General features: G+C 49.9%; 1 protein-coding gene across 1 annotated transcript in view; it reads right to left on the bottom strand.

Annotated features, from left to right (window-relative positions):
* Positions 1-9,517: 9,517 nt before the first annotated feature.
* The window catches only part of EHD3 (EH domain containing 3), a 33,062-nt gene continuing 18,971 nt past the window's right edge, over positions 9,518-23,608 (bottom strand). The window contains exons 4-6 of the mRNA XM_025354836.1: positions 14,862-15,274; positions 14,048-14,212; positions 9,518-11,749 (exon numbers count right to left, since the gene is read on the bottom strand). Coding sequence (XP_025210621.1) covers positions 11,222-11,749; positions 14,048-14,212; positions 14,862-15,274 — 1,106 coding nt within the window. The 3' untranslated portion in view covers positions 9,518-11,221. The remainder of the gene's footprint in view (positions 11,750-14,047; positions 14,213-14,861; positions 15,275-23,608) is intronic.

The raw sequence follows: 23,608 nt of genomic DNA, 5'->3' as shown, positions 1-23,608 counted from the left end.
ATCCCAGCTCAAAACACAAAACTCTCACCATAATATCCAGTAGTCATTGAGTTTGTTATTTTTTAATTTTATTTTGATGGGAAAGAAGGAGCCAGAGTACCCAACTCCAGTGACCCAGAGCTCATACCAGCTGTATTTCCTTTACTGCTACATATAGATATTGAAGTCTACCTGTACAGACAGAGAAGACCATGATATCTTTCTTTTTTAAATTAATAAACATAATTTTAAAAAGTTTTTTTTTGAGACTGAGTCTTGCTGTTGTCGGCCTAGGCTGGAGTGCAATGGCATGATTTCAGCTCACTGCAACCTATGCCTCCTGGGTTCCAGCAATTCCCCTTCCCCAGCCTCCCGAGTAGCTGAGATTACAGCATGTCACCATGCCTGGCTAATTTTTTGCATTTTTAGTGGAGATGGGGTTTCACCATGTTGGCCAGGCTGGTCTGGAATTCCTGACCTCAGGTGATCCACCTGCGTCGGCCTCCCAAAGCGCTGGGATTACAGGTGTGAACCACCGTGCCTGGCCAAGAAACATTAATTTTTAAAGCAATTTTAGGTTCACAGCAAAGTTGAACAGAAAGTACAGGGAGTTCCCATATATCCCTTGTACCCCGCCCCACACAACTTTCCTCATTATCAACATCCCGCTCCAGAAAGTACATTTGTTACAATAGAATCTACACTGACACATCATTGTCACCCTAAGCCATAGTTTACACTGGGGTTCACTCTTAGTGTTGTACATTCTATGGGTTTTGACAAATAATGATGACTCTAACTGCTTTTCAGGTGCAATTCTTTGTGCACGTTTCAAAGGCATAGTATTAGAATGACTAGACAGTCACTGCTGGAAGATACTGCATCCAGAAGTAATTGGTCCAAACATGTGAGTGGCCAGGGACAGTCACAAGGAGACAGAACTTCATCAGTGAGTGTCTGAGATTGGGGGGGACATGTTCAGCCCCCAGATCTTGAGGTCTTGTAGCCTAGGCCATACAGAATCAGGAACAGACTTCCAAAGGCATATTCTATGAGGGGTGTTGCTTACAAACTCCAACCACTAGGATCCTCACCACAAAGACCAATTGGAATTCACTATGGCCAGGTTGTTATTCGTTTAAAAGTATCTTCAGATAATTCTTTTTCCCAAGACCTTTCAAAGATGGTAAAGATGATTGAGAATATGGAATAAGATCTTCGTGGTTTACTCAACTATTAACAATTTACAGCATGTATTTATGTATGTAACAAACTAGATATAAGACACAATATAGGCTTGATATTAAATTTGACTCCTCTTCACTGAGGAACTGGTGAAACCGTAATCTTAAGGTGAATGCACCTCAGTTCCCGGGGTCTGTGCCAGGAAAGACACTGACAACTGGTCATGGAAACCGCACTGCTCTCCGACTCCTATCACCAGCAGTGTTCCAGGCCTGCTGCCAATCCGTGGTTGCTTTGATTTTGAAACCAGCTGTGGGTATCCTGACCCCCTCAGGTCTGTTGTTGTCATCGTTCTTTGTCATCCACTGATCTTTTGTGTCCTACAAGTCTCTAATTGAAAATATCTCATCCTTATCATTGGGGCTTTTAGATTGAATGTTAGAAAGTCTCAGTTTTTATATGCAGTTGTTCTGGGCTGCTGCTTAAGGGCAGTATCTTCATCAATTTCATTTCTAAGGAAGTCCCTCCCTTGAATGCTCGCTTTATGTAAAGCTGGGGCTGGAGCTGCACTCCAGGAAAGGATGCTTCTGTCTCTCTGAGCTGTGGCATGTCCTATAACAGGAGAGATTTGCTTTTCTAAGAAAATAAGAAACTACAGATGGAACAGTCTGAGCAATGGTATCATTCTGCACAGAATGAGCCTTGTGGTCCTTCTCATCATTCTGTAAGAATGACCCTCTGGCTGGGGCTGTCCAAGGGGTAACTTTGGGGCCACGTTCACAGGAGAAGTCCTGCACATTCCATGGCTCCATCTTCTCCCAGTGATTCAAAGTGGCCTGCCAAGGATCTGGTGCCATGTGGTACGTATTTTCTAGCAAGGCCACTGCACCTGTTCACATGGCCAGCTAAGTAATCCCCAGCAGGCCATCCTCTGATTGGATTCGTCATTGAGCAATTGATTGTTCATTAATGCCCACAAGTATTTATTGAGCATAGACACTGTTGTAGGTCATGTTCCCTGGGAAGCAGACTCTGAGATGGAGTTCATCATGCAAAACGTTTACTAGAGAGTGCCTTTGGTTTTATACTTGGAAAGGGGAAGGGAGAGAAGCAAGATTGGGCAGAGGGAGCAGCTGGGCTCTAATGCAGTCACAAAAGCTCAGCTGACCCCATAAGGAGTTCTGAAGCTGGGATGTCCCTTCAGAACGGTTCCAGGTTGGGGCAAGGGGACCAGACCTTCATATGCCCTCATTGACCAGTCATTGGGTACAGCTACCCCTGGGAAGGGGGTGTGACATAAGCAGTGGGGAGGCAGATCTTTGCAGGTGAGGGAAATTTCTGGAGACAGCTTGAAGTGGAGCAGCTGGATAAATAAGTTCTTTACTCCTGATAGGGGACCTGGGGAAGTAGTAAGGTATGTACTGCTCTGTGCAAAGCATATTTTGTGCCCATAACAGCTAATTATCTAGATAGGTGAATTAAACAAGTGTGCAAGTGACAGTGCTATAAGGTGGCATCAGGCAGGTGGCATTTCCAAAGCTCTAGGGGTTTGCAGATGGCAGGGATGGTGGGAGTGGGGTGTCACATTTGCTTGAAGGAGATATTTGCACTGGGTTTTGGAGAATCCTAGCTTGAGGATTTTTGTCATTTTCTAGTCATTAGCCTGATTGAAACCCTTGGTGCATAAAGAGAACTTCTTTTACACAGACCACTAAACCAGGATTCCAAACTAGACATTAAGTAAATCCCCGGGCTGAGGAGTAACATCTGGTCAAGAGCTGTATAGCTCAGCGTTAGTTTTCTTGTTTTCTCTTCATCTCAAGAAATTCCAGGAAATGTCGCTGAAGAGTTCAAGGCTATCATTATCTCAGGCCTCAGTTCCTGTGGCTCTTGGACGCACCAGGGTATCGAGAGGATAAGCTGCAGCTGCTTGAGGCTGGAATGGTTACCCCGCGCAGGGCAAGAAGCACCAGCTGAGTTCCTTTCAGTGAGTTATATCTTTTCATTCCATTGCATATTCCTGAAGACTAGGCTTTTCTGGAATGAGGGGAATTGCCTTGTATGGCCAAGAAAGCTGTGGAGACATTTAGGAAGCAGAGATGATCCAGAGGGGAATTCCGCATATAAGCAGGTGCCCACATGGTGTCAGGTCCATACACCTGCCTGACACTCCTCTCTTGCTGCTTTCCTTGCCAGACTAACAGGAACCCCTCTCACTGGGCTTAGGAGGTTCCTGTTAGACTCATATCTGTGACCAGAGTCAGGGCTGCAGCATCTGACCCCATGGTTACACACACAGCCTCTTGATTCCTCAGATTAGCCAGCTGTTCCATAGCAAAACTCAGCCCTGTAGGATGGAGCAGACATGGATGATGGGAATGGAGAGAGTGTGTGTGAGAGAGGGAGAGACAGAGACAGAGACAGAAAGAGAGTGAGAGAGAGACTGTGTGTGTGTGTGCCTGCGCACACGCGCGCACGTGCACGTATGCATGCATTAGTGGCCTAAAGAGGACAGAATGCCCAGTCGGGGGGAGGGGTGATCCTCTGGCATCCTGAGCTGGGCCTGGATGGGCAGGAGAACAGGAGGGGGTGGCCTGTGAGAAAGGAAACCTGGACTGAAGTCAGATTTCACCAATGTTATCACGATGCCACTAAGCTTGAGATTCTTTCAAAGGTGAACCAAATCCTAGTTCTGGCCTGTGATGGGACTGAGATGCAGTGATGGGTCCCCTCCTTTCCATAGTGATCTTGCATTTGCCACTGCCTTAGCTCCTTGTCTTCAAGGAGGTTTAAGAAATGCTATAAAAAAAGCACTGGCTGTCAGAAAAGGAACTACAACATAGTGTGATCCTGACACTTTGCAAATGAAGAGAAACATTTGCATTTAGAGTCATGCGTTCAACACACTGGAGGGTCTGCTATCAGCCTTGGAGTTCTCAGGTGGTCTGCACTGTAACCAGACCGTCATGCCAGGTTATACCTAAACCCACCCCAGTGAGTGCCCCTTGAGTGTCCATGGCCCCTGTCAGCACCAGATCATGATGGCTGGGAAGCCAGGCAGGGACTTTGGGATATGCATTTACCTAGGTGGCAGTGGCCACAGTAGGCTAGGGCTGCAGGTTCCCCACAGGTCATCTCCAGGCCCCTGGGCACCTTTCAAGTATTCAACACTGTAAGCACTGCTGCACCCAGATCCTTGGCAGGATCCCCCAGCTCCACATCTCTTCTAGTCTCTTTTTCCTCTGCGCTTTTACAGGGCTTGATTCTTTCCTTCCTTCCCATGTATAGGATCCTCACCTCTTCCCTGAAGCATGCCTCTTCTAGCACATGGCAGCAAAACTCTCTCATGTACAGTGTTTACATTGTTGGTGAACTTTCCCATCTCCTATTTGCCTCATATCTCCAAACGTCTGAAGTGACCCCACTTGGGGAGAGAATAAACAGAGGCACAGAGAGGCCCCATGGCTTGTTCTGATGGAGGAACTCAGTCACCAGATGCCCGTGCCCCTGCTGCACCGGTCTCTCTGTGTGGAGTTGGTCTGTGCTGACCTGCCCTCAGGTCATGGCTGCCACCACTACACTTCAGTGATGCGCCCTGGGGTGGGGAAAGGTACCCTACACTTCATGAAATTCTAAGGGAAGGACATAGAACTGCTGCTTCTGACATGTCCTTATTTTATAGCCTCAACTGTCTTACATGCACATATTCATCCCAATTAATCCTTAGGAAGGGATTCTTGCTTTGAAAATCCTGGCCGGGCGCGGTGGCTCAAGCCTGTAATCCCAGCACTTTGGGAGGCCGAGACGGGCGGATCACGAGGTCAGGAGATCGAGACCACCCTGGCTAACACGGTGAAACCCCGTCTCTACGAGGTCAGGAGATCGAGACCATCCTGGCTAACATGGTGAAACCCTGTCTCTACTAAAAAATACAAAAAACTGGCCGGGTGAGGTGGCGGGCGCCTGTAGTCCCAGCTACTCGGGAGGCTGAGGCAGGAGAATGGCGTAAACCTGGGAGACGGAGCTTGCAGTGAGCTGAGATCCGGCCACTGTACTCCAGCCCGGGCGACAGAGCGAGACTCTGCCTCAAAAAAAAAAAAAAGAAAGAAAGAAAATTCCCCTGCTGCATTCTTTCTGAGAAACCCTGCCACATCCTCTCCTGTCTTCAATTATCTTGCAAAAACCACCTCTGTGTAGCATCCCAACCTGACCAAACACACATAGAGATGCACACACACACACACACCACCCTCCATGAAGCCTCTCCCGCTGCAGCCGAGGTCCCCTGTCTGCAATCTGTACATAGCAGCAGTGCTCAGGCACCATAGGTAGGTGAGCACAAAGTGGTGGATGGTTGCTTATGGTGCTGTCTACCAGTGTTGCCATTGTTTCTCCGACCTCACAAGACTTCCAGTTTCTTGAGCAAGTATAAGAAGCTGTGGAGCCAAGGAGCTGCTGTTACAGCTGTATCGCTGCTGGGTCCACCTCTGGCATGATCTGCTACAGCACATTCTCCCACAAGTGTATCTGGTTGGCAGTACCTAAAATCACATCCTGAACCTGGCTGCAAGGGAGTCTGGGAATTGTAGTTTTCCTCTTTCCAACCTGGATACCTCCCTGTGTAACCCTAGGCAGACAAATACCCAGTCAATCCCCAGTACCTGCATTCCTGCAGAGAGAAGGCAAGTCCTATTAGCATTTGACAGTGTAAGTGGAAAGTTCTCTAACGTAAAAAGTCACATTGAAGGGTGGGGCTAGGATATGGCAGAATAAAACTCAGACACTGAAGGGCTTTATGTGAATCATCCACCCCTTCAGCTTCCAGTGACCTCAGTTTTTTTTTTTTTGAGATGGAGTTTCGCTCTGTCGCCCAGGCTGGAGTGCAGTGGTGCAATCTTGGCTCACTGCAACCTCCACCTTCCAGGTTCAAGCGATTCTTCTGCCTCAGCCTCCCGAGGAGCTGGGACTACAGGCATGCACCACCATGCCTGGCTAATTTTTGTATTTTTAGTAAAGACGGGGTTTCACCATATTGGCCAGACTGGTCTTGAGTTCCTGACCTCGTGGTCCGCCCACCTCGGCCTCTGAAAGTGCTGGGATTACAGGAGTGAGCCACCGCACCTGGCCAACCTCAGTTCTTAAGAAGGCAGGAACTTGATTTCCAAAGAACTTTCTTTCCTTTTCACTTGCTCCATGGGCTAAACTATTGAAAGACTTACCAGGTCTGCTGGTGTAGGCTATGTTAGGTAACAGCTCCATGACTATCAATGGTTTAGCAGTGAAATGATGGAATTTATGTCTTATTCAAGGCATCTGTCCAGTGTAGGTTGGGAAAGGGTTTTAGCATGACCCAGGACTTAGGCTCCATTTTCACACTCACTCCCACACACATTCCTGGAGAGGCAGGAAAAGTAGAATGTGGCAAATTGCACATTTGTCTCTGCAAGGAAGAGACATGTTGCTCACACACCTACTTCATGAGCTAAAGCAAGTCACACAGCTCACTTACTTCAAAGGGAGAAAAGCACAGTCCTCCCATGAGCCAGAGGACAGGAGAACCGACCTGTGGTAAACAGCACTAATTAGGAGTCTGTGCCCGTGACGTGCCCCCAGTGTCCTCATCACTCGGCCGGGATAACTGACGTTCTTCCATCACCATTTTTCTTTCCCTCCAGGAACTTAACATTTCAACTTTAAAGATACTGATATAATTTTCACTTGAAAATGGCTTATGAAAAAACAGCATAGTCCCCAGAGGCAAAATTCTAATCGTGCTTTTCCACAAATACTTCAGTGGTTCTCAGTCTGTCATGATTTAGTGGGCTGAGAATGTTCTGTGTTGTGTTTTATGTAAAAATTCTGCCTGTCTTCCTTAGATTAGGAAGGAAGAAAACAGGCCCAAGAGGTTGGCCCCAGATGGTTTCTCAGTTCCAGTGTCCACCCTGCCACACGCTTTCTCTGACCGCCTTCTCCCCAGTTTGAAGCCATTTTTGACTTTCTTGAGCACCCCCTTTCATGTTCCCTCACCATATTATCAATGTTTGCATAAATGCCTCATCCCCCCTACTAGGCTCTGAGCTCTTTGATCCATATAGAATAGTCTCTGCTCTCAGGTGGACTTGATCGAGTGTTTTTGAATGACTCAAGCAATGAATCTCTATATTCTCCTTCAGGATGTTTTCTGTAAGAGGTGCTCGGCATCTTTTGAGTGAAAAAAGGATGGACGGATGAATGGATGGACAAATTAAATAAAGGATTGAGGATGTATAGACTCCAGTCAGCATCGCATAGGGAGAATAAACAAGCCTATTCTCTTCAGGTCATTCAGCAGATTCCGATGAGTTAACTCATAAATACAGGTTTTAGAACCAAATGGAAGTGGGGATGACTCAGGGCAGCCTCTCATCGCTCTGCAAGCTAAGGCCCATGCCCTGCTATGGTTCAGTGGTGTTGTCTGGAAATATTAATGTAAATGAGCGCCCCATTTTTCTAAGAGGTGTTTTCTTTTTCCCCCTCTCTTCTTTTCTCCATTTCCTGGATTCCCAACTTCCTATGTAGCCCTTTAGAAATGCAAATATAGGCCTGGTGCAGTGGCTCTCGCCTAGGCCTGTAATCCAAGTGCTTTGGGAGGCTGAAGTGAGCAGATTACTTGAGGTCAGGAGTTCAAGACTAGCCTGGCCAACATGGTGAAACCCTGTTTTTACTAAAAGTAAACAAACAAACAAACAAACAAATTAGCCAGACGTGCTGGTGGATACCTGTAGTCCCAGCTACTTGAGAGGATGAGGCAGAATGGTGTGAACCTGGGGGGCAGAGGTGGCAGTGAGCCGAGATCGTACCACTGCACTCCAGCCTGCGCGACAGAGTGAGACTCTGTCTCAAAAAAAGGGAAATGCAAATATAACCTTTCATCTCCCCTTCATTAGACATTCCCTACAGGGCAAGTTCATCTCTCTGCTCCAAAATAGTCCTCCAGAATTGACTGCCAATTTGTAGACGAAAGCATGCCCTTCTCGAGCTTTCACCTCCAGGGGTTACCTTGGAATTCCCACCTCCAGGGGCTGCCTCAGGACTTTCATTCGCCAGGAGGGTATATCTAAAGTATGCCTACTTGGCCACTTTTACAATTTATTTTTGCCCAGGGAGGCCCGACTCAGCTGTCCAGTCGATAAGGTACCATGCTATCAGGCGGACCCTTGCTCACTTGCTCCCTTACCTTATAAAAGTGTCTGCTTTCTGCCCCAAAGGGGAAGCGGCACATTGAAAGGCAGGACGTTGTGTGCCCCTCCTCCAAGCTAGCTTCAGAATACATTCACTTTATTGGTATCAGACCTCACTCTTGTCCATGGGACTTTGCGTACGTTCAGCAACTAACCCATGTTTCGGTTACGTTCGTGTCACACTTTGGTCATGATTTAGCTCTCTGGCACCAGGGGCAGGCTTTGCTTGGTCAGTAGCATAGGGTGTTGCTGTGTTTATTGGATGGATTCCATGGCCCAGACTGAGTAAGGTGGGGGCAAGGAACAACAGGACAAGTGCTCTAGAAATTCCTGTCTGCGGGGCTGACATGGCATGTCTCTGCTCTCCTATTAAATGTTTCCCAGGCTGAGGCATGAGATCTCCCAGGGCCCTGAAACCTGAAAGGGGTCAGGAAGCCAAGGCAGCAAGGCCAGAGGGCACTGCCAGGGAAAGTGACCCACATCTGTCCCCTGAAACATCAGTTCCTCTTTCCAGGGACATGGGAGTTGTGCAAACATGGAATTCCCACACCTCGCAGATCTCTCCTGGGTGGAGACTTCAAGAAGAAGAGAGGGAAGAGAGGCAGTGTATGGAGAAGGGCAGGAAAGTGACACGTGTGTCCAAGTGGCGGTGAAGAAAGGGGATAACAGACATCTCCCTTTCCTATAAAATAAAAAGACAGGAACTTCACCTACCTCTGCTATTTCCTTCCCATTTCTCCTTCAGCTCAAAGAAAGGTGTGGAGCTGAGAAATGGTCCCTAACCTGCACTTGGCACTCAAGGGTTTTCTCCAGAGCAGGAGAGACCTCTTTGCCTTGCCTTTGTCTGTCCTTCATTTCATGTGAAAGAGAAATGTGTGCTTGCAGAAGGAAGCCCAGGGGCTAGGGGAACATCTTCACTCCAGAGGGTCAGGGAGCTGTGGCTCCACCAGCTTCGCCTGGGTTGGTCACTGGGCCTAGAGAAACTCCAGCCCACTGGGAAGCTGGTTGTAGATGCTGGCCATTGGGTGGCACCAGTGAGCCCTTTCCGGCCAAAGATTCCACCAGGAACCCCAAGTAAGAACCCAGTCCCTCTCCCTCAGCCTCCATTGAATGATGCTTTGTGGCCAAGCAGGTACCAAAGAATAAATGTACTGTATTAACATGAAGACTAATGACAAATGCACTGCAGTAGTAAGCACACCATAGATACATAGAATATTCTCTATATAATCTGAATATGGATACAAAATAAGTTATAGTCATTTAGTTTTCCATCACAGTAGGAACATAGCATACAAAGTGACTGGTTCAGTGGCCATGAAGCAAGCCAGGGGAGAGACCATAGAGGAGGATGTAGGGCATTGAGTACAGTGGGGATTTGCCAAGGACACTACAGAGTCCCTGGGGACCCTCTAGGGAACAAGGCCCCAGACCTCTCAAGTTAGCCTTTTGAGAATTAGCATGAGGTCCCACTTGACAAGAGACAGTGGCTGCATCTGAGCTGGGATGATTCAGGCAACTGGGTGGGAGGCAGAGCAGGGACAGGCACGAACAGCATCCAGCAGGCCAGCCCACTCTCCTGCTGGTGCTGTTGGATGTCTATGATGCTGGGAATATGGGGCGCAGAGCCAGAAGGCACGGTTTGCTTCTGTGACACGACAGATGGCCAGACTGATGGCCCACCAAGTGCTGGCCGGCCCTCCTCCCTTGCCAGCCTGTCCTGGGAGGCTGCCGGGGTCCTGCATGCTTTGTTGTTCTCCATAGTTTGTCACTGGGTATCAGTGCTGGGATCCTGCACACATCATAGCACAGAGAAGCATGTGAGGGTCTGAGGCCCTGGCTTTAAATCCTCTCTCCATCACATGTGACTTCTGTGAGTTTCAGTAGGTTGCCTAAACCCTTCTGAGGCTACTCAGCCTCTTCATCTGCAAACTGGGAAGGCTAATGCATACTTACCTGGGACATCAGTGAGGGCCACATAGAATAATGTATATAAAGTGCCTAACATAGCTCCTGGCACGCAGGAGGGGCTGGGTAAATGTGAGTCAAGTATGAACATCTAAACATCACAGGCCAGGTGGAAAGAACATCTAACAAAATCTATGGACTAAAACCACCTTGACTGGTTTCCAGGAGACTACAGGACAGTTTCCTCACTCTTTCTATCAAATTTTTTCTCTTTTCTCTCCTGCTCTGGGATTCTTTAAAATGAAATACTGGCAGAGTTCAAAGCAAGGTTTGCCAAAGAAGACAGAGGCTTAGATTAGGAAAGAACAGAGCTTCTGGGCCAATGTCTCTAGAAGATGCTTCCTCTTTCACCTCTCCTCCCTGCAGCTGTCCCCATGCCCTCAGATCTCCTGGCTCCTGAATGGATTTCTTATTAGGAAGCCAAAGCAGGTATGGGAAGCACAGAAAAAGAAGTGAATTGTCTACTAAACGAAAAGTCTTTTCCATCTGCTCAGAGCCCACATGTGGAGGCACTGGGGAATCTGGAGGTGGGTGGGCCATCTGCATAGGCAAGTGAATTGCCTCAGGTCTCATCTCTGGGGAGTGGCTGATGAAGGGGGAAGAGGGATGAAGACTCAGGCTTAGACTTTGGGGCCTGGGAGTGCTCTTGTCCTTCTACTAATCTCGAGAACTTGGAGGTGTGCCCAAACAAGTATCAGCTGCAAACGTGGGCATCATGGTCCTCTCTCACCTACAGAGCAATGTCAAGATCTGCGCGTGTGTGTGCATGCGTGTTCGTGTGTGTATGCGTGTGTGTGTGTGTGTGTGTGTAGTCACTGCTCCCATCTCCTCCTCTAACACTTGCCCATCTGAATGTCCCCCCACCCCCATCACTCGGCAAGTTTCCTCTTGGACGGGGGCAGGAGGTGGGCAGGCAGCTCGTTGGGCAGCTCGTGCCCCTCCAGCTTGACTTTGATGAGGTGGTTGGCCAGTGCAAACTCCTCATCATCCAGCATGCCATCCTTGTCAATGTCGGCCAGCTTCCAGATCTTGCCCAGCACACTGTTGGGCAGCTTGGAGCGCACCATCTCCTTCTTGGCATTAGCGCCTGTGATCTTGCCATCCACCGGCGACAGGGTGTAGAAGATCTCGTCATACATGGGCTTGTCCCTGGCCACCACCCACTCAGCATCATCGATACCTTCTCCAGCCCCCTCCCCATAGCCATGCCCAAAGGGGCCGTGCAGGGTGCCCTCGAACGCTCCACCCTTCACCATCTGGATGGGCCGCTGTGACTCCTCCTGGCGCACTAACACCATGAGCTGGGCAATGTCGTGGGCCAGCATGTCATCCACTACCTCCAGCAGCTTGCTCTTCAGCGGCTGGAACTTGCTAAAGTCCTGGGCCTGCAGCTGGTCCTGGGAAGAGGAGGAGAGAAGATGAAGATAGGATACAATGAAAGGAGAGCCCTCTACTTGTCACGTGCCTCCTGTGAACACCAGAATGTTCACAGTCGATCCCTTACTACAATGAAAGACGTGTGACCTAGAGGCTCAGCTGATGGACATCACGTGGTATTGAAGGTATGAGAGAGGAGGGGAATAAAGGCCCACTGGGCTGATGATGGGATTTTTCAGGAGGGAGCAGAAGAGTTGTAGGGGCTGGGGAAGAAAGGGAAATTTAACAAGTATTGGCATGATCTATTTATTTCAATCCCCTTTAATGTCATTCCAGAGAGGAAATCATTACATTTCTCTTTAAGTCAGTTTTGGCTATTGAATCTGTCTCTTGAATGCTGTACCTCTGAGACTGGGTCACGTGGGCCCCTACTTTAATAAGGGTTACACTGTACTTGAAAATCACTACAAACGCCTGCACTACATTACCTTGGTCACTCCCCCAGCGCCCTTCTGAGGTAGGAAAATCACATTCTATCCCCACTTAGTGAAAACAAAAACAAAAACAAAACAGGACACAGGCTACTAAAACCAAATCATAACAGAAGCCAAAGGTCATCCCCAAATTATGGTTCTTAATCAGGATGCTCATCGGAGTCACCTGAAGATAGTTTTCAACATACAGTCATGCGCTGCATTACGATGTTTCAGTCAATGAGGGACCACACATACGACGAAGGTCCCAGAAGATAATAAGGGAGCTGGGAAATTCCTGTTGCCTAGTGACATGGCAGCCACTGTACATAACACAACGCATTATGTGTTTGTGGTGATGCTGGTGTAAACAAACCCACCGTGCTGCCAGTGGTATAAAAATCTAGCACACACATTTACATAGAGTACATAATACCGGATAATGATAATGACTATGTTACCAGTTTATGTAAATATTTACTATACTGTACTTTGTATTGTTATTTTAGAGTGTATTCTTTCTACTTATTTAAAAAAATGGTAACAGTAAAACAATCCCAGGCAGGCCCTTCAGGAGGAATTCCAGAAGAAGGCATTGTTATTATAGAGATGACAGCTCCATGTGTGTTACTGTCTCTGAAGACCTTCCAGTGGGACAAGATGTGGAGGCGAACACAGTGAAACTGATGATGTTGACCCTGTGTAGGCCTAGGCTAGCGTGGGTGTTTGTGTCTTAGTTTTTAGCATACGCAAAAATAAAAAAGTAAAAAATATTTTTTTTTAAATAGAAAAAACTTATAGAAGAAGGATATAAAGAAAATATTTGTGTATATAACATATGTTTTAAGCTAATTGTTACTACCAAAGTCAAAAAGTTTGTAGGCCGGGCACGGTGGCTCATGCCTGTAATCCCAGCACTTTGCAAACATTGTACAAACTTCCCAGAAGTTGCAAACATTGTACAGAGGGTAAGTGCTTTGTGCTCAGCACCCACCTCCCTCTGCCCACCTAATGATTGCTACTGTGTATTAAGGGCATAGTCTGTCTGGCTTTGTGCTAAGGGCTTTGCAAATATTATCTCAGTGATGCTCACGACACCTGTATAAGGTGTGATTTTGTAGCTTCAGTTTACAGATGAGGAGATGGAGGCTCACAGAGGATCCAGTCAATGTGGTGGTGTGGTTTCCTGCTTGGACTTTTGGGCACAGCTCCTGGCTTTTCTTCTTGTGGCCTATGTGAATGCTACACTCAGAAAATACTGAGACCTCAGTTTCTTCTGTAAAAAGGCAGATGCAAAATGCCTCCCTCTGAGGAGCGCTTTGGGGAAAACTGTAAGAAAGCATGTGTGATGGCCACTGACCCAAGACAGGCACCTGCAATGTGACCCAAAGATGACGAGCTCCCGTGTGCACTTCTGCCTCCCTGAAGCTTGTGTCCCAAGTTGCTCATAAGGGGGACCTCGAAAGTAAACTCAAGCACTTTAAGAGCCTGGAGAACCTTGGTCAGGTGACCCATCCCCCTGCACCAGAGATAGTGGGGATGTCAAGCCTGTGGTGGCCGTGACTAGAGAAGGTCATTAATTGGAGGTGTCAGCCCCCCAACATCACCTAACATACCTGCCTCACGAGGGTGGTGGGCTCTGTGTTTCTCCCCAGGCCCAGACATGGCCCCTGTTGGGCCAGTGACAGTCCAGCAGGGAGAGAAGATCCAGGGCCACCGCCTTGCCTACAGATTCTGGGCTGGGTTCTCCTTGGGGGGCTCCAAGAGTGGCCTCCTCCATACTCAGACTGCTCAGCCAGCTCTCAGGACACTGTCCCTTGTCTTAGAGCCCCCAACCCTCGCTACCTGCATCCTCTTCAGGTTGGGGAAGTCCCCAGGTGAGATCTGGTGCTCCCGCTCGATCCGGCCATAGATTTCGGCTAGGTTGTTCACCAGCTCCTTCTTCTTGTTGTCCTTCCCGAACACTGAGGGCATCTCCTTCTTCAGAGAGCTGATGATGTAGGCGTGGACCTGACAAACAGGACCAGAGAGAAGCCTTCACGTCAAGACCCTGGATGGTCCCTTCCTTCTAGGATGGCTCTCACACCATTTGTTCCCCTGCATCCCTCCTGCCTCCTCCTGCTCTTACTTCTGAAATACTTTCTACCTCTACCCTCATGCCTCCACGTGGCTTGTAGGGCTGGGCTGTTTTTCCATGTTACACGGGCAAGGTGAGGCTGTGGGGAGCTACAGTCAAGGCAGGGTGAGGTGGTCATGTTGCTGCTGCTGAAGACAATACCAAGAGCTGACATTTGCTGAGCCTCTCTGAAGGTGCCAGACATTGTGATGAGAGCTTTGAGACTCTTTATTTCACTTTATCCTCTAACAACCCCTTCATTTTACAGATGCAGACAGAGGTACAGAGAGACTAAAGGCCTTGCCAAGGCTGGGAATCCCACAGACAGTAAACAATGGAGTCAGTTCCAATCTGGCCATCTGACCTCAGAGCTTGTAACCATGGCTCCTGCACTGTCCTGCCCCTTGGTGTCACACATATGATGCAGTGGCTGCAGGACACTCTCCAGCCCAGCTGCTGAAGGCAGCAACCCTCAACTCCCGCAGCTGACCCCGAACTCTCAGCCCCTGCCCAAGTTGCCCACCTCCCAGGGGGCTGCCTCACCTTGGCCAGCCTGGCCCTTTTGATGAGGTCATTGAGCTTGCGCAGGGCAGCATTTCGGGGCAGACTCTGGATGTCCCTGAATAGGTCCTGTTCCTCAGCCTCAAAGAGCTTCCGGTTGTCAGGGATGAGGAGGGGGTGGGACCAGAAGGAGCCGATGTAGACCCGGATCACCTCTGGGGTGTTCACGATCTTCCCCAAGGACCACATGAGGGCCCCGTACACCCGCATCAGCTGCTGCGTCTCGATCTGGTCAGCTTTGTTCAGCACCACCCGCATCTTGTCCTCATGGTTCTTGAGGGCTTTGATGACTTCTGAGAACTCATCAGAGATGTCCAGTTTGTGGGCATCAAAGAGCAGAATGATGCGGTCAACCCGCTCGGCAAACCACTCAAGGACAGCTGCAAAGTCATACCCTGCCGGCAGAGGGACAATCAGGGGCTGGGGCCTTTGGGGTATAGGGTAGGGGTTTGGAGAAGCAGTTGGGTGTGTAGAAATAACACAGTCTTGGGAGTCAGATCTGAGTTTAAATCCTGGCTCCTCCACATTTTAACTGTTTGGACTCCAGCAAATTACCCAATGTCTCATAGAATTTTTGCATCTAAAAATACTATTAAATCCTAAAATAATATAAATACCTAATTAATAGAACTATAAAGGTTAAATCCTCTTAGAATCCAGCACTTAGTAGGTGCTCAGTAAATGCTAGTCACTTTTTTTTTTTTTTTTTTTTTTGAGACGGGGTCTCACTCTGTCACCCAGGCTGGAGTGCAGTGGCACCGTCTCTGCTCACTGCAACCTCTGCCTCACGGGTTCAAGCGATTTTTCTGCCTCAGCCTCCTGAGTAGCTGGGATTACAGGAATGCGCCACCACACCCGGCTAATGTTTGTATTTTTAGTAGAGATGGGTTTAACCATGTTAGCCAGGCTGAGTCTTGAATTCCCGACCTCAGGTGATCCGCCTGCCTTGGCCTCCCAAAGTGCTGGGATTACAGGTGTGAGCCGCCGCCCCCAGCCAGCTACTGTGCCTGGCCTAGTAACTCTTATTAACCTCATTATTTCCATAGGACACAGCCACTATCCAACTCCCCTATCCACGCTTCTGTATTTAGCAGCCTGCTGGAAAAGAAAGTCTGGACACCTAATCTGACACAGAGACTCAGAAATTCTTTCTAAGGTCTGGAAACAATGAAACAGTAAAAAGTAGATACTGATGATGGTTCAGACCATGCCTATCACTGGTCTGGAAGAAATCTGCAATTCTTGTCATAAAAACATCTTCTTCTCACTCAGGCTCTTTCCTTTGTAATCAGCTGCAGCACAAAATGCCCAACTCTTGAAACCACAAGGGGTTTCTTCCTTAGGATGTGACTGGAACTCTGGCCACCTGCACCTTGGTTATCTAGCACTAAGCTGCTTTAGGTCAGACTGGTTCCAGGAGCGCCAGAGAAGTTGTTCTGCTCCATCCGAAGTAGCTGTGTATTCAGTAGGGGCCGAAGCAGGAGGGTAGACCAACAGTCTGTCCATTCACTGACACCCAGAGCCCCAGTAGGTCTTACCTCTGTGTCTCAGGCTCCTCTCACATAAAATAGGAAGACAAGAGATAAGGAAGTGGGCTCAGAGAAGTCAAGTGATTTGTCTGAGGGCACACAGCCCATGAGCAGCAGCAGTGGCCTGAGGATGGAGGTGTGAGGCTTTCCCATTCTGAGTCTGAGCAGGGTTCTCAGCCTCTCCTCCTGCTACTCCCCCATGGCACACCTCTGGCACTGAGGTAGGAGCCCTTTCTTGGGCACTAAAGTGATCAACCACCTTGGCTCCCCATAGCACAAGGGTTCCAAGGCGACACACCGGGGACCCAAAGCTCATTGTCACCATCAAATGGGAAACCAAATCATTAGGACAAAGCCTGTCCTGCCTTACAGAGGCTAGAGACCAGGCAAGATCATCAGGCAACTGCCTTGTAAGTGAGTCAGACTTAAGAAGCTCTGATTGTCTTTAACAGGGGTCCTAACTTAGCCTGCATCAGAATCCCCCATGGGGCTTCTTAAAACCCCGATGGTTGGACTCCATCCCCAAAGTTTCTGATTCAGTAGGTCTGACGCAGAGCATTTCTAACAAGCTCCCAGGAGATTCTGATGCTGTTGGTCCAAGGGCCACACTTTGAATACCACTGGTCCATAAAAATAACAATAGCATTCAAAAGGTGTTCAGCACTGACCTAAGTACTTTATAATCATTAATTCCTTTAATCCTCACGATGACTCTATACAGAGTCATTAGATGCTAATATCAGCCCCACTTCTCTGAGGAGTAACCAGAGATACAAACGGATAAAGGAACTTGTCTAAGGTCACCCAGCTGGTAAGCAATGGGCTGGGGACTCAAGTCCAGGAAGACTGCTCTGGAGTCAGGGCTATGAACCACTGACTGAGTTGGTTTTCAAAGGCTGTCATTTCAGACTAAGTAGCAGGCGTCGATGGGGTGGGGGATGAGAATGAATGGAGCCAACAGAGCTAGGTTTAGAAAGCCTTTCCCCCCACCCTGTTGCATCTAGTGAACACCCCAGTGGGGTACATATTTAGGACATGTGGAGGCACTGCCACAGGACGTGGGGGATGGGATCAGCATGGTCGGGAAAACTTGCTGCCCTAAAGCTTACTGGAGGACCCCTGTAATGTTTTTCTGGGGTCTGTAAGAGAATTCTAACAAAGGAAGGTCAAACCCTCCTTTGGTTACCCAGATGCCGGCACTACTCCATGTTCAACTCCTCTGTCTTTGGGAAATGAGGTGCTTCTAAGCATTCCCGTTCCCATGTGATTTTCTCCAAGATCTGTCAGCTGCTCAATTAATACACATCTCAACTAACACACAAGTCTTCTTCCCCTGCTCCTGTGGGGGTAGATGAGGCTACGAGGAGCTTAGCAATCAATGGTCCAACTCCCTGATTTACAGATAGGGAAACTGAGGCTCAGGAAGGGGCAGAGCTGGCCCAGTATCTCCAGGTTCCAACCTGAGGACAGTCCCTGCTTGGTGCATCATTGAGGGCTTGGTGTGAACTAGATGTTGCCTTCTCTTTCGAAGACAAGTGCCCTGTCTCGGCTCCGAGGCAAGGCCCAGGAAAGTGCTTCAGAGGCTGCTCTGCCCAGTAGGCAGGGGGACCATCAACCCTCCCTCGAAGATGTTCACGCAAACTCTCTGAGGTTAAGTCACTCAGCCAACACCACCCGTGAGACACGACCCCTAGCTCTCCAACTCCAAGTTCAGTGCTTGCTGCGGACGGCAAGGTGTTCATGTCATTATCTCATTTCACCCTCATGACATGCTCTGAGGCAGGCAGCGCAAGGAGTATCGCTCTCACTTCCAGGGGAGCACACTGATGTTCCGAGAGGAGAGAGTCAAACAGCCGGCGAGTGGTGAGGCCAGATGACCCAGCTGTCAGCCATCCTGCCATTCTGCACCTGGCCGCTCCCTGCCTCCCTCTCTCCTTCCCTCCCTGGCACACAGGCCCAACCAGCTCCTCACTGGAGCCTGGGAGGCCTTCGCATTCCCACTCCAGGTGAAGCCTGCAGCCTGCACTGCACTACTCCCCTCTTTCCTACATCCCTCTGTCCCTCCTCCCCTCCCCAGGGATGGCTCCAGCCTATTTTTATCTTCCCTTCAGCACAGCCCATGGCAAGGCTGCTGTCACCTCCCAAAGGCTGTCCCTCAGAGCTGTGGGTGGGGAGGGGCAAGAGGGCTAAGAAAATCAGGGCAGCCTGAGCCCCCTGCCCCAACCCCCACCTCTGCAAACAGCTCACCCCAGGAGGGCAGCGGGGCCCCTCCACAACTCCCTGCCAGGCCTCTGGCCTTCTGCAGCTCCTTATTCCCCAATCTGGATTCCAGCTGTGGCAGTGCAGGCCGAAGGAGGGGCTGCTGGGAGGACTAAGACTGAGCTGCAGCTCCATCTCACCTGTCCTGCAAATCTCAGCCCCAACGCATTGGCTCAATGGCTCAGAACAAGCTAAGGCAGCCAGGGCAGCCAGTGTTGAGTCCTATGCTGACAAGGTAATGGAGGTTTATAGAGGGTGAGAGACAGGCCCAAGGCCATGCAATACTGGGGGTCAGAGCCAAGACCTGAACTCCAAATTCAACTCTTGCACTGTAGTCATGCCTGCACCAGGCTGGGGTAAACAAAGGCACCAGAGAAGCTGCAGAGAAGAGAAGAGGCTCTGTCCCTGCAACTTTGCTGTAATCCCTGGTGACACCAGCGATGTAAGAGAAGGCTGTGTCTGCAAAGGTTGAGGGGCAGCAACATGTCCATGCTGCCAGAACAGGATAGACCCCTGCCCACCCCGTCCCTGCCCTTGGTGGTCTTTTGGCATCATGCATGCTCCTATTCTGCTCTTCAGCTCACTGAAATCATCCTCACTGCACCGGGAGCTGGGCAGGGCAAGGGCAGCCCCTCACCCTTCTGGGCTTCCCCTGCACCCAGCACGGTGTGTGCCACACAGCAGGTGCACTATCAGTATTTGCCGAACGGAACTGAAATGGGAGCCCTGTTCCACGTTTTGCATCTGGGAGACAGTAAATGAGTAATCTCTGGGCCTCAGTTTTATGCTAGAGGAATCAGTGACTCAGTCGTAGGGTTATTGTGAGGATCTAAACAAATCAGAGGATGCAGGTGAAACTGCTGAGCTGTGACCTTGGCTGTTCTTACTGCCCTGCTGTTTTTTATAAAGCACTCCTTCTAAGCCCTAGTTTCTATGAGATGGGATGTGCTCTGCAGGGGTCATCAGAGGAGCACTGGCCTGGGTGAGCCCATCTCTCATTTCTGCTTAGCCACTAACTTACTGTGTGTCCTTGGGCAAGCAATCTCCCCTCTCTAGCCTTGTGTCTCTTTGCCTGTCAAATCAGGGGATTGAGCTGGACAACCTCCGAGCTTCCTTTCTCAGTTCCCAATGCTCTGCATCTGAGACCAGAGGTGCGAGGGTGCGGAGTACAGTAGGATGGATGGAGATTAGATACAAGGAACCCTTTGCAAGAGAAAGAAGCTGCAGACTGCTGTCTTATAGTTCTCGGGCATGCCTGTGTGAAGTCTGCCTCTGCCTGAGGACAGGCCAAGGGCTTCTGGGAACTCTTTCTATGATCTTTATAAGCAGAGGCCTCCTACTTGCTCTGGCAAGCTGCTATCCAATTACAGACTCAGTAATGCCAGAAGCTTCCAGCCAGGTGCGGCGGTGAAGACCATGACCATCAAGCAACGAATGACTCCATGGGTTCCTCTGAAGCTCAACCTCCCTGCTCCTGGCTACCCCTGAGACTGTGTCACCTGTAGGGTGGATATTTAGTTGTTCACTTGGCCTGGACTTAGGAGAAGATCTAGGAATGGTGGTATCTCAAAGGTATGGACTGGACCCAGTAAGAAACAGGGTATGGTAGAGGATTAGCTTTCTCATTTATTTGGCAAATCTGAACCTCAGTTTTCTCAGCTGCAAAATGGGGATAACAAATGACTGAATGACAGGTCTGTGGCAGAGCTGAATCAGGGCTCTGTGGTAGAGCCGTGGCAACATGATCTGAGAGCAGAGACTCTGCCTCAGCAGCTGTGGTGAGTGCCATGGCCAGTGACAGGCCCCCTTCCCCTCTCTGGTCCCAGCAATGGCTCTGAGACCTACAACAGTAGCTCTTGAGCACCTGCGGCAGCCCAGGGGTTCATGAAATATGGACTAGTGAGTCGGGGGAGATTCAAGCACTGAGAGAGCAGAGAAGCTGCCTTTCCTGGACTTCATAGCACAAGTCTGCTGGCTCTAAGAGGTCTAGTCAGCCAGCTCTGGGCCTGGAGACTGGGCAGCCTGCAGGGATCTGTGGTCTCCTCCAACCGGAGGCTCCAGAGGACTGGAAAGTAAGCACTTTGAAGTAATTCCAGGCAGGAGGAAATCGATCAGACAAACGCAGTAAAGAAAGCCACCCCTTCATCACCCGCTGGCTTCCTTCGTGGTCTGACATGCAGTGCCGGGGCCCTCACAGGGCAGCACACTTCTTTGGGTTTCCAGCCAAATGACCTCATTTGCTCTTCGTAATTCTCTGTATTCCAGGAGGTAAGTAGGGCATACAAATCTTACAGGACAGGGAATCTGGACACAAAGAGATTAAGGGGCTTGCTCAAGCTCACACAGCCAGGTGGTGGCAAACTCAGGTCTAGAACCCAGCTCCTTGACTTGCAGCCCACGTTCTCTTTCTATAATAGCTCACAGCCATGTGAGCCTGAAGCTCAGAGGCCGAGCCCTCAAACCGGGCACTTACTTGTGGTGGGTACATACAAAAACCCCATCCTTCCCCCCAAAAATCTCTGTCAAGATTTAAAGACATTTGAGCAAAAGAGGAATAACAAGGCATCAATTTCCAAAATGTGGGAAGAGTTTGGCTGACAATGGGGAAGAAATGCCACATTAGATGTTTCCCAGAAGTAACAGTGAAGAGCGGCCCAAGCAGATGGTCGGCAAGGCCGTTTGAAGGGCGTCAGGACTCGGCCGCTCTGCCCAGGCACGGGAGCGCCCACACAGGTGTGCCCGTACCGGCACGTAGTCTGGGAAGACCCAGAGGCCTTTCAGTGCAGGCTCTGCTCCAGTGAGGGTGCCCTGGATGGGCTAGGAATGTGAGGCTGCAAGGATGAGCCAAGATCTGCCAAGGTCTGAGCCCTAAAGACCCCTAGAGGAAACTTGGAGATGAGAGGTTTGCCCTCATTCCTACCCGCTGCGCTCTTCCTGGGCAGGTGATGATAATGTGCTGAGAAGCCGCTGGACCAGGAATAGGGAGACCAGAGTTCCCAATCTAGGTGTGTGATCTGGGCAAATTTTCAAGCTGAGCTCTACTGAGCTCACCTGTGCGGGAAGGGGCCCGTGAGGAGGAGGTTCAAGTTGTGCAGACTGTGATGTGAGCACAAAGCCCCGCCCTGCTTTCCTAAGGTGGCGCCTGTGGGGATTTCTAGCTGGGAAGCAGCCAGGAAATGTGGTTCCTATGCTGAAGACACTCAGCCTTCTGGAGCCCTCCCACTCCTGCTGCATCCTCACTTCTTCCCAGTAATGAGCCAGGCCGGGGCACATCCTGCCACTTCCAGGAACCACTTCCCTGCCTGCCTCCCCTGCCCACCCCAACGCATCTGCATCCAGAGACAAGTGCTGGCCCAGGACCTCCTAGAATCAGCTTCCCGGGCACCCCACCCTTCTTCCTACAAGACACACCGCGCCCCAGGCCCAGTAGAGGGTCCACACCCTGAGCAAGGACGACCCTTGGCCACCCTAGTCCAGCCTGGGGCCCGAATGCTCCTTCCTGTGAAGCCTGAGGTCTTGGAGCCCTTAGAAGCAGCTCACTTTGCAGAACAGGCAGTCTAACGTGGCCAGTTGGGGCCTCTGTGCCGACTTGATAACCATGCCCCTTTTTATCTGCTGAGACACAGCCCTGCGCCAGGTATCAGGCTCAGTGAGCAGAAGGTGGGCTGAAGTTCAGGCTCTAGACGCCCTCGTGCAGGACATAATTGGCCGGACTATCCCAGGGAGCAAGGGTGTCTGGTCCTAGCCTGGGCTGGCTGGAGTAAGACGAGAAGCACCCAGTTTGCTCTGTGGCCAAACCCAGAGCTCTTGGAGCCCCAGGCAAGAAGGCATGAGAAAGCAACTTTGGTTCTGTGCACACATTTGTGTGTGTGTGTGTGCATTGGGGGGTGGTGCTGTGGGGAAGACGGGAGTTGTGTATATGTGCAGGGTATGTGTGAGGAGTGTGTGTGCATGTGTGAGTGTGGGTGTGTGTGTAAATGGAGGTATGGGCAGGGGAGGGTCTATGTGTGTCAGTTTAAACTGGAACCATGTGTTCTAAGGCCAATTGTGAGAAAGGGGTGGGGCTCTGCACCCTGGAAACTTTCCTCGTTTGGGGTACCACAGATAACTGAGGGTGTCTGACGCCCTTCCCCCAACTGTCCTGGTCTCCTCAGGGTGCTGAGGTCAGCACGGCCCCAGGCACCAGCAGCCCAGTTCCTAGTTCTTGTTTTTAACACAGGCTGCTTTTGCCAGCAGCTGCATTTATAGTCTGGACTCAGGAAAGCAGAAAACAAACTGGCCTGCAAAGCCACTCCTGGGCCCATCACTTCTCCCAGAGGTAGGGGGACCTGGCGCTTAGTCAATGTGGGGTGGGAGGCATCAGGAAGTGCAGGCAAGAACACCAAGGACCTAATTTGCTTAAGGCAGTCACTGAGATCCAAAGACAAAGGCAGGAAGAGAGGTAGTGAAACCCCGTCTCTACTAAAAATACAAAAATTAGCTGGGTGTGGTGGCGCACACCTGTAGTCCCAGCTACTCAGGAGGCTGAGGCAGGAGAATCGCTTGAACTCGGGAGGCGGAGGTTGCAGTGAGCCGAGATTGCTCCACTGCACTCCAGCCTGGAGACAGTCAAAAAAAAAAAACAGAAATAGGAAAAGAAGGGAATAGGATAAGAACTGAGGAAGGCAGGAGTCCCTGGGAACCAGCCTGCCACAAATAAGCGCACAGGCTGTGCACCGCACAACTGCAAGGGGAACCATTCACACAGATTACTCTGGGATTGTATGATAGGTAGGGCCAACTGACAAGGAGGGAGGAAGGAAGGTAGCTCATGGTGATCCAGACCCAGGGCTATGGCCCGTGTTTTCATATGGTCTATGGACCTCACAAGAAGGCTGTGGGATGCATATCATTACCCCTTGTTACACATGGGGACCCTGAAAATGTGACCTGTTGAGACAC

This window comes from Theropithecus gelada, chromosome 13 (genome assembly GCF_003255815.1).
Source record: "Theropithecus gelada isolate Dixy chromosome 13, Tgel_1.0, whole genome shotgun sequence".
Taxonomy (NCBI): Eukaryota; Metazoa; Chordata; class Mammalia; order Primates; family Cercopithecidae; genus Theropithecus; species Theropithecus gelada.
The sequence above is the reverse complement of the archived record's forward strand: the minus strand, read 5'-3'. Positions and strand labels throughout refer to the sequence as shown.